We start from the raw sequence: 15906 nt of genomic DNA on the forward strand, positions 1-15906 counted from the left end.
CCTGCTGTATGGCATGCGCAGCCTCATTCTTTTTACATAGCATCTCCCGGGCAGCAGCGCAGCTCATTGCCATTAAGTCTCCAGTAAGGTTTGGCAGGGGTATAGGATCGCAGCCCTCGGGGAGCGCCCCGAGCCGTCAGTCGTAGGTAAGGTAGGGCATTACGCCTTTAGCCGTTTCCAGCGGCTCAAAGGGAGGACGTGGGATATACAGGACGATTACCTTGTCTATCGGGAGCTAGGACCTGGCTGCCCCTCGCCCGCGCCCCAGGCCCGACCTCGGCTCGGTCTCATCAACGGCCACCACTGATTGGCCAGGGGTCGAGGTCACGTGACTGTCACTGGCCCGCAGCGCCGGCGATCGCGGCGGGCGCGGCGAGCGACGCATGGCGCGGCCAAGTCGCCCATTACAGTGCACGTTAGCTCCGCGTTGCATTCCGGTATAACATTGTTCCCCTCCCAAAGGAGTTTTCACCCCGAAGAAAACGAATCATTCTGTTCATGTATATGGGCTCTCAACCATCGGAGTACCTTGCCCATAGCGTTGACATGCTATAAGCCTATAATACAAAATCTTCAAAACGTGTCGGTCTCCTCCGCACCCGTGACGTCACTGGGACAAGACTCTTCCATGGAGGCCTCTGCCGGCAGGGTAGTGGCCGAGGCTGTGGTCCCTTGACCTTCATGTACATCTGGCTCGCCAGTGGGATTAGCCGCCGTCCAGCTGAACCTCGGTGGAGCCGACATCTTCCATAGTCGCTTGAAGTAGACGACCTTGTGCGCCAAACTTTCTTCCTTTTTACGCAACGCGTCATGTGCGATAGGCCGGTCAGCCAAAGAATATGCCCCAACCCAGCTTGGTGAGAATTTCGAGCACTGGCCTGTTATTCTCGCGGGATGTACAGCCACACTTTGTCACCCGGGCTCACGACTGCTTGGGAGGGCTTTCCATCACACATAAGCTTCATTGCCTCGGAAGCGACCCCAAGGTCGTTCCGCACATGGTGGTACACCTCGATAAGGCAACACTTTAGGGACCGTCCCAGCCAGTATGTCTAATTATGACTCATAAGAGTTCGTGATGGGCAGTCATATGGGGCCCATCACTGCTGCCCACTTTGGTCCCGTTTGAGCGTGTGATGGGCATCCAACTGCATATTCCGGCACCGTTTTGCTTTGATTATCTTCTGGGGGCATATCACTCGCCAGGTCCATCCGCAGGCGCAGTCCCCGGCCGGTCATAAGTTCAACCTGGCGTGTGTCCCGTGGATTCATGCTCAGCTGACCTGTTTGACAAGTCCGGCACGGGAAGTTTTTCGTCCCAGAGATCGTGGTCACCTCCGCAGAACTTGGCTGCTGCCCCAGTGTCCAGTTAAAGCATCCACTACCATCCCGTCGGACCATGGGTGCATTGGCGTTGTCCTAGTTTTCCGGATACGTATCAGGCTACAGTACTCCTGAAACATTGCACTTGCAAAGTTTCTTTCTTGGTCTGAGCGAAGCTGACTCGGCATGCCAAACCGCGCAAAAAAATCCATTTACCAGTGCTTTAGCGGCAGTCTTTGCTTCTTGGTTTAGAGCTGCATAGGCCCCAGCCATGAAGTGAAATAGTCCATGGCGTAAGGATGCACCTGTTCCGGACGACGTCATAGGTAAGGATAGGCCATTGGTCTGCGATGTCGATGGCCACCCTTTCCATGAGTGAGTCGACTCTGTATGTCTACAGTGGTGCACGTTGCGGCTTCTTGGGCTCCTTCCTTGCACAGCAGGCGTCACAGGCCCTGCACCACTCCGCCACGTCTTGCCGCATGCCAGCCCAGTAGAATCTCTGCTTGAGCTGTTTCAGCGTTTTCTTCGTGCCAAAATGTCCGCTTGTGATGGTATCATGCTTTTGTTTCAGTACCGAGTGCCGAGGATTCCGAGGTACAATGGTCAACCAGCGCGGACCAGGTCAGTCGACTGATTCCCATCGTCGCTGGAGGATTCCGCGACGCGGGCGCGATAAGTGGCGTAAGCAGCGGGCACGTCGTCCATCATAGCGCACATGAACGCCGCGTTGTACTCCGGTATAACAAAATAAATTTGCTGGTTGCTGGTAATTTGCAGACCTTTCATTACTCCTAGAGAAATAGTACAAAGTGAGTGAAAATACCGAAAGTGAGGGAAATAGCAGGTGACACCAGGTAGCATAAATCAAAGCAATATCATGGATTTTTCAGAAAAATGCAGAAAACAAGTTAGTCACTTCACTGCGGCCGCGTGCGATCTATAGTCAGCACGTTTGTCAAGTGGAATGCGTGACGTTATGCGTGCAGACGGAGCATTCGATGTGTGGGATGAGCGGATTTTTTCCATTTTACTTTTCCTTCTTCCTTCACATTTTACTCCAGCCCGCTCATTAGTTCTGGCTTACCGTCAACTATGATACACTACCTATCAAATGGTGTTTGAAAGTGGGGCTTCTGTTCCGGTATTACCATCATCTATCCCATCCGGATGTTGAAGACAGCCACACACCACACCAATCACACTCACCTTTTGATGGATACTCTTGACACTTTTATTCCTTCCTTATCCATCTTCCGTCGCATTTCCCCCAAAATTAGAGACAGGTGCCACCACCTCACCTCGCTTACTCGCTGCCGCAAGACGTAACAAAGAAATCTCCAGCCTTTTAGTCGAAATGATTTTTAATTTCGTAGGGCTTTCTCCCCATGCTGCCCGCGTTTGATCTGTCGTCAGCACGTTTGTCAGCATCAATCACGGGCTAGTATTCGTCGCCCTACCTCACGACAAGAGAGCGCAGTCACTTGGCTTGTGACGTCACGCACCGGCTAACGATGATGCGATGATGCCAGGGTATTTTGTCAGCCCGTCAGCATGGGGAGAAAGTGCTACTAGAGTAAAAAATCAACCCGACAAGGAAGCGAAAGCCTGATTTGGTAGGTTTTGCGTTGGCGAGCACGTTAGGTGGGATGGCGGCACTTGTCTAATTTTGGTAGAAATGCGACGTAAGATAGATACGGAGGGAATTGGAATGTCAGGAGCAGCCATGAGTGGCAGTGATTGGTGTGGTGCGTGGTTGCATTCCTCAGTAAATTAATGACGCTATAAGTAAACGCTGACAATGAGAGGGAGGAAAATGAAATGAACTGGAATTGAGAAGAAGCACTCAACATACGGATAGGATAGATGATGGTTATACCGGAACAGAAGCCACACTTCCAAACACCACCTAATACGTAATGTGAAATAGCCGGCAGTATGCCAGAGTAAGTGTGTGGTCTGTAGTATAAGGTAAAGGAAGAAGGGAAAGCACAGTTAAAAAACTGTCCCGTCAGCCCACACATCGAACGCTTCGTCGACACGTATGACGTCACGCATGCCCGCTGACAAACGTCCTGACGACAAATTGAAGGCGGTCAGGCTGACAAAAAACCTTGACATTATCTGTTGCATTATCGTCAGCCGGCACGTGACGTCACAACACACTTGACTCTGTGGTGACGTGACGTGAGGTAGAGCGAATACTGAGTTGTGATTGGTGGTGATAAACATGCTGACAACAGATCGAGCACGGTCTGGATACTTCGGTAATGGCGCGGAAGAGGCGTTGACGCACCGGGCACAAGAAATGTGCAAACTGGTGTAAACATGCGGCATGTTGTGGGCATGCCAGGGTTGTAGCATAGTGGGTGTAGAACCGTCAATCGGTGAGAAGGTTGGTAGTCATCCCTCATTTTGTGCACTTAAGTGAGGCACACGATTTTGTATGATGGCATCCTTTGCTGCACTGGGATTGTACTGTGGCCGTCCACGTGGAAATCTTCAGGCCAGGCTGTAACAAAGCATGTTACGCCATGTTTATGTTAAAGGTTACCTCAGAAAAATCTTAGTTCCTGTATAAGTCGAGTATGTATGCATTGGGATTGATGGCAGAAGTGTGGCAACGTGGGCTTTAGATTGGCGCGGTGTGTGCCTAAACTGAAATTGTTGTTGGAATATTGTTAGCCAGTTATGTTTGGCATAAACATACTTTCCAGTCTGGGCTGATGGTATTCATCTGCATATAAATTTGATTATCATCATTGACTAGAATTGGCTGACCGTGATGCCAGCCTGACCTGGAACTTAAAATCAGTAAAATTAATAAACTTGCCACTGTTTGTAATTTGTGTAATTTCAATGGCAGTATTGAAAAAGCAATTAGATTATTTGCAAGCCTTTGATCATGACAAGATTGTATGCCCATGGAGTCAGTGTCATAACCAGGTCATTGCCTGTCTGAAGAGAGCTTAAGTGGAGAATATGGAGCTATGTAAGTCATGGGATCCTTCCTTGTGGTTATACTGCTCCTGTTTGGTATTCAACATACTCTTTTGGCTCAGGATTTTACGTTCAAGACTTACAGGCTGTGTGTGCTGTTTCTTAAGCCCTACAGGCATCAGGAACAGCCAACATGTGTTCTGGAGGCCCTGTGTCCAGGCAGCCCCTGCCATCTCATGGTGTGTATGGTCCAAAGTCTTCCTCCCCTGTCTGTACCACCTTGCTTGGTTTTGCTGCCTATTCAGTATTTGACTAAGGTCACGATATCTTAAGTTTGAGGTCAGCATTGAAAAAAGATGGCATTGACAGTATTTTGCCAATTGCTAGAATTACTTCATGTCAGACATTTATTGCTTTATTGATTGTAGCTGTCACATTTGTGTATATGATGTTGGATTCACCCCATTAAGTGCTGCTCATGTCTGACACCATTTTTTTAAACCTCAAAGGGGCAAATGCATGGCTCACACACAACAATAATGCATGCATGGCAACCTGCATATGTCAGGCACAATTTTCCCAGGATAGGTGACAGTTTTCTCCCCTGTCAATATTCATCCTTTGATGCTGAGACACATGGTGGCTGAGGTCTAAACCTGCTTAAATACAAAGTTTTTGATTTCTTTATGCATTACAAATTGCATTACCTTGTCTTCTGATTGAATGTGGAGATGAAATGTTGGTGATGATGCAATGTGCCAGAAATAGGATGCTTGATCAAATATCTTTGATGGAAGTGTCTTCAAAATACTACAGTATAGCTTGATTACACTATGTTTCTTGTTCCCAAAATTTGATGGGGGCATGGTGTGTGGTTGCAATGGCAGTCTGTCAGCAGCTTGACTGGCCAGGCCATGCATTCAGCCATGCTGCTGGAGCTACAACAATTATAGTTAGCATATTGACATTTAGACTTTCTCAAACTCTGGTGTTGTTTATGATAATGTTAGCATTATCAAACATGATTAATCTCTCTATATGAATTACAACTAACAGTATTATTACCCAGGTCATTCAGCTGATAGCATGGGAACATGTGTAGGATTAACACACACAAGTGACTGCTCTTCTATTTGGTTATTTGATGTTTTATTGACCTACTGATGTATTAACAATGCCTCCTTTGCAGTTATTGTAGAGCTGTGACAGGGTATGCTTGCTGTCTACCAGATATCTGGCTTTTATCAGATATCTGGCTTTTATCGCACAATGGCCAGCAAAACCCTGCTTGGGCTGGAGCTTCCCGAGGTAGTTTCCAGGCTAGAAGTTTTTGCTCCAACTCGGCTGGCTGAGTCATGGGACAACGTTGGACTTCTGATTGAGCCATCGCCCCCCAAAATGGTTCAGGTAATGTATTACAGCAAGTTTCCTTTGCCTATTTTGCCTTCTTACCATCTAATGATATTTATGTTTTGTTGGTCTTCCATTATTCATTTTGTGCTGTGACTGGGAGCACATTGATAGTCATGTACACTAGGGCATCTCAGAGTAACAAGTTTGGGGAAAGGATGGTTGCTCTGGGCTAGTCTGGTCCTCCAATCTGAGGTAAATACTTTTTGTCAAAAGTCATGCATATTTGTGGGGTGCGGAATGGGCTTAAAGGTGTCTGGTTTTAAGTCATTTTTGCTCTGAGAGGAGCAGTGAGACATTAGCAAAATAAGATATTTACATCGATTTGAACGTTTGAAACAGAGCCCTTGGCGATTGTATACCATAGCCCACACAATTTGACCATAATATCTAGCTAGTGTGTCACATGATTAAGCGGGAATAAGACTCCAGGGAAGGAGAGACAGCAATGCTTAAATGTGAAAACATTTTAAACAGAGTCAAGATAGGTGTTTAACGAGTCTTTCTTGCATTATTAACTCAATGGGGTGTGTAATTGTGATGTGAGATCGGTTGAGCTCATTTTGACCTGATATAACCTCACCTTTACATTTTCATTCTCTGTTTTACCTCGACTAAGAGAAAACAGAACGTCGAATCATGTAAGATCAAAATATCTTTGTGAAACCGATGCTGACATTCCATCATTACCGCATCAGAAAATTGTCATGAACACATCTTGTATTGTACGTCACTACACGTTGAAAGGTGTCCAGTGTGTCCGCTTTGGAACAGCTGTTCTGTCGTCAGTGGGCTTTCACCTCATGCAGGAGTCCCTGCAGCTGATTGCCGCCGGCTGCTGCACGTTAGCGAACATTTAAATCATTGACACCATCTCTTGGCAGAACCATTTGAAACGGTAGCACACCGCTCCAGATCACGAACGGACAATGGATGGGCTACTCATTCATCGGCTGGCCTGCTTAGCCACCGGCTAGCTTCGATTTGAACGAGTTGGTACACCAGCCAATGGGACCCATTTACCAGATTTGTTAGATCTGTGTCTCGTTTGGCCAACGGTGCAGCATTTCTAAAATCATTCGCCACAGGCGAAGGCAGCAGTGCCGAAGCCATGGCTGCCCAGTCATTATCGTTAACGTCACCCGAAATCAGACGGAAGGCGGCCGTCTCGGGACTCAAGGTCAAGTGGCCGTGCACACGACGGCCAGAGCTGCTCCAGCCACAGCTCGTTAACCGTCCGGTGTTGCGGCAGGTTCTGGTGCAGCCTCAGGCGGCCGTCTCAGGACTCAAGGTCAAGTGGCCGTGCACACGACGGCCAGAGCTGCTCCAGCCACAGCTCGTTAACCGTCCGGTGCTGCGGCAGGTGCTGGTGCATCCTCAGGTCTTTAGTAGCGGCGTCAGCGGACAGTGTACCCGCGTGTCAGGCTGCGTCGGCGTCCGCTGACGGCCCTGGAAAGGACCCGAAGCCACGCCAGGACCTGCTGCACTACCGGACGGTTGGCAAGCCCGGGGCTGCTGCATCGTTGGCAGCGATGCATCTCCTTTTGGCCTATTTGAAGCCCGAGATGGTCGTGCTCCGTCTGGTTCCGGGTGACTCGGCGATAATGGAAAAACAGCCGTAGGTTTGACACTGTCGTTTATGCCGGTGGCGATGATTTTGGAGATGTTGCGCCATTCATCGGCTTGCAGGTATATTTGTTAGGTCTGATAGATGCGCCCTTTTGGCTGATATGCCAGCTTATTGGGGTCAGAGCTGGCCAGTGGCCGAACAAGGCTTTTGAAGAGTGGTGTGCCAAAAACGTCTATCCATTTTATCTTCATTTTTCAGAGGTGTACACAACTTACACATAATACCGCAGAGAGAGGTGTGTCAATGATTGATTTTTTGTAGCCAGTCTAGCCGTTAACAAGGCTCAGAAGGTGGAAGACCCCCGGCAGATGAGCGTCTTGATACGTGCATGAGGTACACTACGCTGTTGAATCAGGTACAATATAAGATTTGTTCACAACAATCTATTACGCAGTATTGGTGTGACGCCAAGGTTTGCTCGGTAGGTACCCGCCATTTTTGTTTGACATCGCTTGACGCTTTCGTCTCTGAGAGGGCGAGCAGAGGACAGAAATGTCAAAGTGATGTGAGAAGTCAGGCAAGCGTTCGAGTCGACGTTTTGATCCATGTTTATAAAACCTTAGTGCCCCCCCCCCCCCCCCCCAGAGAGCAAAAGTGACTTGAAAAAGCGCACTCCTAAACATACATGAATTCAGACAGAATGGCACTACTGACCTTACCTTGAATGAGAGAACCAGACTAGCCGTGTAAGAGACTTAGGTTTTGGGTTAGTTTAGTCTAGTTAGAGGTAAGCCTTGAGTAACTATACTTCTCCCAGAAGAGTGTCATTTTGGAACACCCTGCTGGATGTGCATACCAATGACTGTAAACAGCGTGATGTGGTGACGACGTCTTTGGACTTGCACCTGTCAGTCAGTCAGAGGTCACGATCGCTCGAGGATACGCGCGCCACCACGGCTGCCTGCACGTAGCGTGGACATGGCATCTAGAAAGGCCTCTCTGACGCCTCGTGGCCAATTTCAAGGCCGTCGCGTGTCGCCCAGTGTGCTGTGAAACACTGTCTTAGTATCGGAACACTTATATGGCCAACAGACGGTGATGTTGACCAATGATCTGACGGAGGACGTCATGTCCGAGGCTGTGGAGAAGAAGGTGGACCTCATTCTCAGCTACCACCCTCCAATCTTCCGTGCGCTGAAGCGACTCGCCTTCTCCAAGACGTGGAAGGTAGGCACCATACCTCACGGAAGACTGTGGCTGATGAGTGTGTTGTATGAGGTACGCACTGGATGGTCCGGCTCTGCAGGATTTCATGCAACGACGCATCGGGTCCAACGACGTCTCAGATGGTGACTGTGGCCCCGCTCCTGCGGCGGGTGCATGTCCACTGGCGTATGCAGGCACCGCTTCCTCAGAGGTGCCCTGTGCCCGAAGGACGTTCGTCCAGCGCACGTATACAGCACACAAATGAAATGCCCCAAGTCCGTATGTACCTAAAGCGATGGCCGTGGTTTGCCTCAGCTGTGGTGTCGCACTGCGCGGGCTGATGTGTCCGCCTGGCTGCGGTGTCGTACTGCGCGGGCTGATGTGTCCGCCTGGCTGCGGTGTCGTACTGCGCGGGCCGGCGTGTCCGCCTGGCTGTGGTGTACTGCGCGGGCCAACGTGTGCTCCGGTGCCCGGCCGCAGGAGAGGATCGCCGTCACGTGCCTCGAGAACCGGATAGCCGTGTACTCGCCTCATACCTGCTACGACGCGCTCAACGGCGGCGTCAACGACTGGCTGTGCGAGGCGTTCGGTGAGACGCGTTCACCGGGGAGGCGCCGCCGGCTTGCGCCCCCCCCCCCCCCCCCCCGTTCGATGACGCGCGCTGACCGACGGCGGCGCCGCCTGCTGTCCCCCCCCCCCTTCCCATGTCGATCCCCGCCCATCGGACGTCCTCCAGTAACGGGTGGCTGATGGCTTTCCTAACGCCCGGCTGATGGTTTCGTAGATTCGTCAACTTTGAGCGCAGCTGGGGGTGGCTGCTCTGTCACTGGGCGGAATGTTGAAATTAGGAACGAGCGTAATCTGTCGGAAGTTGACGCCATGGCCAGCATGATATCATGAAGCGAAATCCTTCCTGTCTGCTGATTGTTCCATTAATAGCATTCTTGCAAAAAGGAATAGCTGCACCGTTCCAGGTCACTCTGTCAGATCATGTTTGTTGTTAAATCATCTTTGGCCTTCACGGGTAGCCCTTAAAGTTAAAACGGTCTTTTCGACGTGTGCGCGTAGTATGCACAGGAACATGACAAGTATGAACTACTAGTGCATCACTCCTGTCCAACCCTAGGTATGTGGTACAGACATGATTTACAGTTGCAAGTCGCAACATCTGTGTGCAATATTGGACTGAGCTCCAACCGCGTTGGAACGCTACTGACGTTCAGCGATGGCCGAGTGTGTGAGCAGTTCCGGACTCAGGGCTTTGACGTGACCCGCGACCTGAGTCGTGACCCTGGACCTGAATTGTGACCTCAACCGTGACTTGAGCCATGATCCGTGATCTGAGCCGTGACCCTTGACCTGACCCGGGTGCCGTGATCTGATCCGTGAACCGTGACCCTTGACCTGAGCCGTTGCCCGTGGGCTGAGCCGTGACCTGAGCCGTGACCCGTTACCCGTGAGCTGATCAGTGATCTGAGCCATGACCTGACCCGTGGTCCGTGACCCGAGCCGTGACCCGTGACCTGAGCCGTGCCCTGTCGTGTTGTCAGGCCGCGCCCGCGTGACGCCGCTGACGCCCAGCCTGGGTGCCGAGCCGCCGCTGCAGGTGCTGGTCCCTCTGCCGCCGGGCCCCGTCCGCCAGCTGGACTGGGTTGACGACCTACACGAGCTGTGCCGCCAGCTGCCAGGCGCCTCCGTCGAGGCCAGGTACGCTGGGCGCCGCTCCTCTGTGCTCGTCCCCTCCCCCCCCCCCCCCCCCCCCCACCTTCCCGCAGGGAAGAGCTGCTGTCGAACGATGGGATTGTACGTGCTGGACTCACTGAAGGCCGAAAGGTTCATATCCCGTTGAGAGCAGTGAGCTGCTTGAGGATGGTGATCTGTACAGGTGCCCTAGCACTGCACTCGAACCATTCTTTCTGTCGAAAAGTGTACTGCTGTACGGTGCACAGATTGCTGCTGTACGGTGTACAGAGCATTGCCATGGCGCCTAAAGGGGATGGGCTACCGCAAGCAAGGTGTCTATGGTTGAAGTATGTGAAACGTTGTGGCACGCTTTCGTGATTTACGTGGCGTGTTTCTTTTTGACAAAAAATCGTTACGCCGTAATAATTCTGCAAAGCGCGGGTTTGGTAATGCCCCAAAGAGGAAGTTAGTATCTTTTGGTGGTACGATCATTATTATGGCCGACCGGGGATGGCCGTGCCGCAGCATTGTGTGGCAAGTAAAACCCTCCGCATTCCTGTCTGGTGAAAGGGCGGAGGTAAAATTATCCGCTTAACTGGAGGGTACAAATCGGGTGGTGGATTTAGGGTGCACGCAACAAGCTATTCTTAGCAGGTACTGTAAACACACAGCCACACGCAAACCACTCGGTATGAAAAAACGGTGTTACGTGTTGTACTGTCACTATGGCCGAGTTTGGGTCCAATTTGGGATTAAATGTGGAACGGGGATATAAAATACGCGAGAGAGCTTCAAGGCTACGAAGTAATTTGAGTACTAGTAAGTAGTTACCGAAGTTTGCGTAAACCAAAAACTTACATATCAAAAGTAGATTTGTGGCATTTCGACACGTGTAGTAATGTCCGACTTAGATAAGGCAGTAGTAACAGCCTCATTCCTCTGAGAAAAACCAGGAGAATGGAAGTAAAGGTGATATGGGTGTCTAGGGAGTGCCGCTCCCGGCGTTAGCACTATATCGCTGCTCCGGGCTGTCATCCGAGGAATGAGGCTGTTGCTACTGTCTCATCTATGTGAATAACCTTCCTCGCAAATGCACTTGACAACTTACATCATGAACGGCTTTTTGCAGTTGACGTTTCCTTTCAGGAAATTGCATGCCGAACATCACCCTATCTACTCATTGATAGCTTCAGTATCACGATTTTTGCAAAATTCCGAAGACTTCTCCTTGACCGTTGATCCAGCGAATTTCATTGACAATCTGGCAGCGCAAGAAAGCCCCACAGACAATTCGCGCTGCAGTTTAAAGGGATGGAGGAGGGGGCGCCACCTGTTGTGGACTGCGCCAGCGGCCACCCGACGCGGCCCGGGCCGGTCCGATGTATGCAGTCTCTCCTGCACTTGTCTTTCCCTGCGCGCCTGTTGCCGGACGTGACTGGCGCCGCCGCCGGCCGACAGGTACCAGGACGTGGTGGGCGACGTGCGCACGCTGGGCAGCCCGCTGTCAGAGGGGCCGCAGCCGCGTCTCCAGCTGGTGGTGACAACGCCGCGCGCTCACCTGGCGGCCGTGTCGGCCCTGCTGGCGGCCGCCGGCGTCCAGCCCGGCTGTCGGGTCACCGCGGCGGAGAAGGTGCGCTCGGGTGCCGCCGGCGGCCGCGGCCACGGCCCTCCGTCGCTGGCGGCTGCGGCCACGGCCCTCCGTCGCTGGCGGCCGCGGCCACGGTCCTCGGTCGCTGGCGTCCGCGACCACGGTCCTCCGTCGCTGGCGTCCGCGGCCACGGCCCTCCGTCGCTGGCGGCCGCGGCCACGGCCCTCCGTCGCTGGCGTCCGCGGCCACGGCCCTCCGTCGCTGGCATCCGCGGCCACGGCCCTCCGTCGCTGGCGGCCGCGGCCACGGCCCTGTGTCGCCGGCGGCGTCGCCCCTCCGGCGGCGTTGCTCAGGACGGCAGCTGGGGCTCCGTGGCCAGCGAGCTGGCGGGGTATCGACCGCGCCGCCACACCGCCGGTCTGTCAGCGGCCCTGCGGTGCTCCCAGCCGGCAGTCAGGTGGTCTGTCATTGTCGGACGGGCAGCCGTGGCGATTACAGCTGGGAACAGGCAGAACGGTGTCCGTATGGGTCGTAGCTTGGGTTGGTTAGACTGTACTGTCCCGCCTCAGGAACGTTGCCGCGTTACGATAGTGCTGCTGTTTGGTATCGGAAGGTAATCTGCTCTTCTCTCCCTCGGACATAAAGGCCTGAGGTGGTCCTGGGCCCTGCGCCATGTGTGGACCCCCGCTCAAGACCCGTGCGCCTAAGGTGACCTCGGCCCCCGCGCTGTGTACCTGACCTGTAGTCCTGGCGCGGCTGGCCCCGTCCCCGCGTCAGCGGTGCGGCCCGTCGGCCACCGGGACGGCGGTCTGACTGGCACGCATGACGTGAGACCTGAGACCTGAGTCCTGCTGCGCCAGGTACCGGAGCCGGGCCGCGGCGCCGGCCGGCTGGCCGAGCTGGACACCAAGCTGACGCTGACACAGGCCGTCGACGCCGTCAAGGCGCACCTGGGCCTGCAGCACGTGCGGCTGGCGGAGGCCGTCGGCAAGCCGAGCGGTGAGCTGCCGGCGCGCTGCAGAGGGGGCGGTCTGGTGCGCTGCCGAGGGAGCGAGTGGGCCGGGGCGGTCTGGCGCGCTGCCGAAGGAGCTAGTGGGCCGGGGCGGTAGGCGCGCTGCCGAGGGAGCGAGTGGGCCGGGGCGGTAGGCGCGCTGCAGAGGGGGTGGTCTGGCGCGCTGCAGAGGGAGCGGCTGGGCCGGGGCGGTCTGGCGCGCTGCATAGGGAGTGGATCGGCTGGGGCGGTCTGGCGCACTGCAGAGGGAGTGGATGGGCCGGGGCGGTAGGCGCGCTGCAGAGGGAGTGGATGGGCCGAGGTGGTCTGGCGCGCTGCCGAGGGAGCGAGTGGGCCGAGGTGTTCTGGCGCGCTGCCGAGGGAGCGAGTGGGCCGAGGCGGTCTGGCGCGCTGCAGAGGGAGTGGATGGGCCGAGGTGGTCTGGGGCGCTGCCGAGGGAGCGAGTGGGCCGAGGCGGTCTGGCGCGCTCCCGAGGGGGCGAGTGGGCCGAGGCGGTCTGGCGCGCTGCCGAGGGAGCGAGTGGGCCGAGGCGGTCTGGCGCACTGCAGAGGGGGCGAGTGGGCCGAGGCGGTCTGGCGCGCTGCCGAGGGAGCGAGTGGGCCGAGGCGGTCGGGCGCGCTGCCGAGGGAGCGAGTGGGCCAAGGTGGTCTGGCGCGCTGCAGAGGGGGCGCGTGGGCCGGGGCGGTCTAGCGTGCTGCAGAGGGGGCGGGTGGGCCCGGGCGGTCTAGCGCGCTGCCGAGGGAGCGAGTGGGCCGGGGCGGTCTAGCGCGCTGCAGAGGGGGGCAGGGTGGGCCCGGGCGGTCTGGCGTGCTGCAGAGGGAGCGGGTGGGCCAGGCCTGGTCTGGCGCGCTTCAGAGGGGGCGGATGGGCCGGGGCGGTCTAGCGCGCTGCTGAGGGAGCGGGTGGGCCGGGGAGGTCTGGCGTGCTGCAGAGGGAGCGGGTGGGCCGGGCGTGGTCTGGCGCGCTTCAGAGGGAGCAGGTGGGCCGGGGGCGGTTTGGTGCGGTGCCGAGGGAACAGGAGTGGTCTGCAGCGCTGCCGAGGGGGCGGTTTAGGTGCGCTGCTGAGGGAGCGGGAGTGGTCTGCAGTGTCACCGAGGGGGCGGATGGGCCGGGGGCGGTCTGGTGCGCTGCCGAGGGAACGGAAGTGGTCTGCAGTGCCGCCGAGGGGGGCAGTCTGGCTCGCTGAGCCGACGCTGGCGCGCGCCTCACCTGCGGCGATCCGAGAGAGTGCGGACGCCGTCGCCTATATCGACCTTACTGTACCGCCACTTTAAGTGCATAGCATGCGGCCGTGCGCCGCCTGTGTCGTGACCCGTGGCCAGGGCCGCGTGCGTACAGTTTCGGCCGTGGATGTGTCGGGGCTGACGCCGTCGGGCCTGCGGGCAGACTCGCCGGTGCGCACGGTGGCGGTGTGCGCCGGCTCGGGCGGTTCGCTTCTGGCCGGACGGTCGGCCGATCTCCTGCTGACCGGCGAGATGTCTCATCACGAGGTGAGACTCGCGTGCGCAAGTCCCCTGCCCGAAGTGCAATGGTCCGAAGGCACGTGGGGGCCGCCGCGCTCTGGCTCGGTGTCACCGTTCGGAAATCGATGTGCTCTGGTTTTCTGAAAGCGAGGGTAGAAGACAAAAATGTGGATTGCACCCAGATTTATATTACATTTGCACAAAATGTCATTCGTTAGTTTTGCTGCGATGTGTTGGCCAACATTGCATCGCGTTGCTTGTAATGTATAATGTAATATCAGAGAACGTTGATGTAATATCAGAGAATGAGAGATGTCATGAACTTTGCTTGAAATTCGACAGGGAGCACCAGCTGTCTCATCTGGGTCCTCAACCAAACATGCGTTTGCCCCCTACAGCTTCGCATATCGTACACCCGCACCGATCTGGGATATAACTGGAGGTGTTTGGAGTACCGCGATGTATGACAGAGTGTGGACAATGCTATTCGTATGGAAACGTTTTGCCAAATCTGGAATGTTAGAGTACTATGTTTCGCCCACTCGTGTGGACAGGTGCTGGACGCCACGCACGCCGGCAGCCACGTGGTGTTGTGTGAGCACAGCAACACGGAGCGCGGCTTCCTGAAGCGGTTGGCGGAGCGGCTGGGGACGCTGCTTTCCGGCCAGGTGGAGGTGATGACCTCGCAGGCAGACCGCGACCCGCTGCGGGTGGTCTGACGGCCGGCGGGCGTCGCGCTGCGGCGCAGACCGCCACCTCCGCGCGGCGGCGGCCGGCCGGCGCCGGCGGGCCGCCTGGTGCGGAGAGCGACGCCGGTGGGCCGCCTGGTGCGGAGAGCGATGCCGGCGGGCCGCCTGGTGCGGAGAGCGACGCCGGCGGGCCGCCTGGTGCGGGCTGCGACGCCGGCGGGCCGCCTGGTGCGGAGAGCGACGCCGCCTGTCGTGGTCGTCCGGTCATAACTGGCGCAGCCAGCTAGGACTCCCGGAGGCGGTGACGCCTGTCGTTGCGTGGGGCGCCGGACACCCGGCAGGACTGTGCTGACAGCTGCCGCGGTGACACGTCGCCTTCTGGGTTTGGCTGTGGGAGATCGAACAGTACGCAATGTGGCCGTCGTGGTGGAATGACCGGCTGTTGCGGATGGCTTTGTTGGACGTCAGCGTGTTTCTTTATTGCAATCTGGAAAGTCGTCGCTAAGGATAAGTCCATTATGTGCTAATTTTGAAAATGCATTGAACATTCACTTCTGCAATAAATGTGTCACTTAAACAAACGTGTATTTAGTGGGTGGTGCTGATAGAATCTACCTTCTGACACGTATCTCTCCTGAATTTGCATGAAGCGCCATGCGCTGCATTTTATTTATGTCTTTCTTTGCATAGGGACATAGTTCATTATACGCAACGCGCTGACATGTGATTCATATAATTACGAGGAACAAAAAGCCAAAGCAACCCCACTATATTTTCTACCTTGATTTTTCGTCGGGCGATTGACGAATCATTAGATGCACTAACCGCACAATGAATCGCCTACGTTAGACATCGCACTACCGCTGCACATTTCAAATTTCCTAGCATACCATTTCCTTATTGAAAAAGCACATACGGCTAACCGGCCAACACAGCATACACACACTTATCTAAAATCGCAAAATATGTAATGGTCATATTACATTGATGCTAAGCCGCTTGCTCGCACAAAATACTTTGCT

At 55.0% G+C, this 15906-nt stretch overlaps 1 protein-coding gene across 1 annotated transcript; it reads left to right on the plus strand.

The window, feature by feature from the left end:
* The first annotated feature begins 3632 nt into the window (after window positions 1-3632).
* On the plus strand, window positions 3633-14945 carry LOC119113158 (NIF3-like protein 1). The gene is made up of 9 exons (XM_037237511.1): window positions 3633-3718; window positions 5453-5670; window positions 8336-8470; window positions 8930-9038; window positions 10000-10156; window positions 11591-11762; window positions 12581-12719; window positions 14119-14222; window positions 14750-14945. The coding sequence occupies exons 2-9, from the start codon at window positions 5476-5478 to the stop codon at window positions 14912-14914; spliced, it is 1176 nt and encodes a 391-aa protein (XP_037093406.1). The 5' UTR covers window positions 3633-3718; window positions 5453-5475; the 3' UTR covers window positions 14915-14945.
* Window positions 14946-15906: the final 961 nt, after the last annotated feature.

This window comes from Pollicipes pollicipes, unplaced genomic scaffold, assembly GCF_011947565.3.
Source record: "Pollicipes pollicipes isolate AB1234 unplaced genomic scaffold, Ppol_2.1 Scaffold_7261;HRSCAF=8764_pilon_pilon_pilon, whole genome shotgun sequence".
Classification (NCBI taxonomy): Eukaryota; Metazoa; Arthropoda; class Thecostraca; order Pollicipedomorpha; family Pollicipedidae; genus Pollicipes; species Pollicipes pollicipes.

Coding starts and splice junctions, on each gene's coding strand:
- LOC119113158 (XM_037237511.1), top strand. CDS start 5,476: ATGCTTGCTGTCTACCAGATATCTGGCTTTTATCAGATATCTGGCTTT. Junction 8,471..8,929: donor CCTTCTCCAAGACGTGGAAG/GTAGGCACCATA, acceptor GCCCGGCCGCAG/GAGAGGATCGCCGTCACGTG. Junction 10,157..11,590: donor GGCGCCTCCGTCGAGGCCAG/GTACGCTGGGCG, acceptor GCCGGCCGACAG/GTACCAGGACGTGGTGGGCG.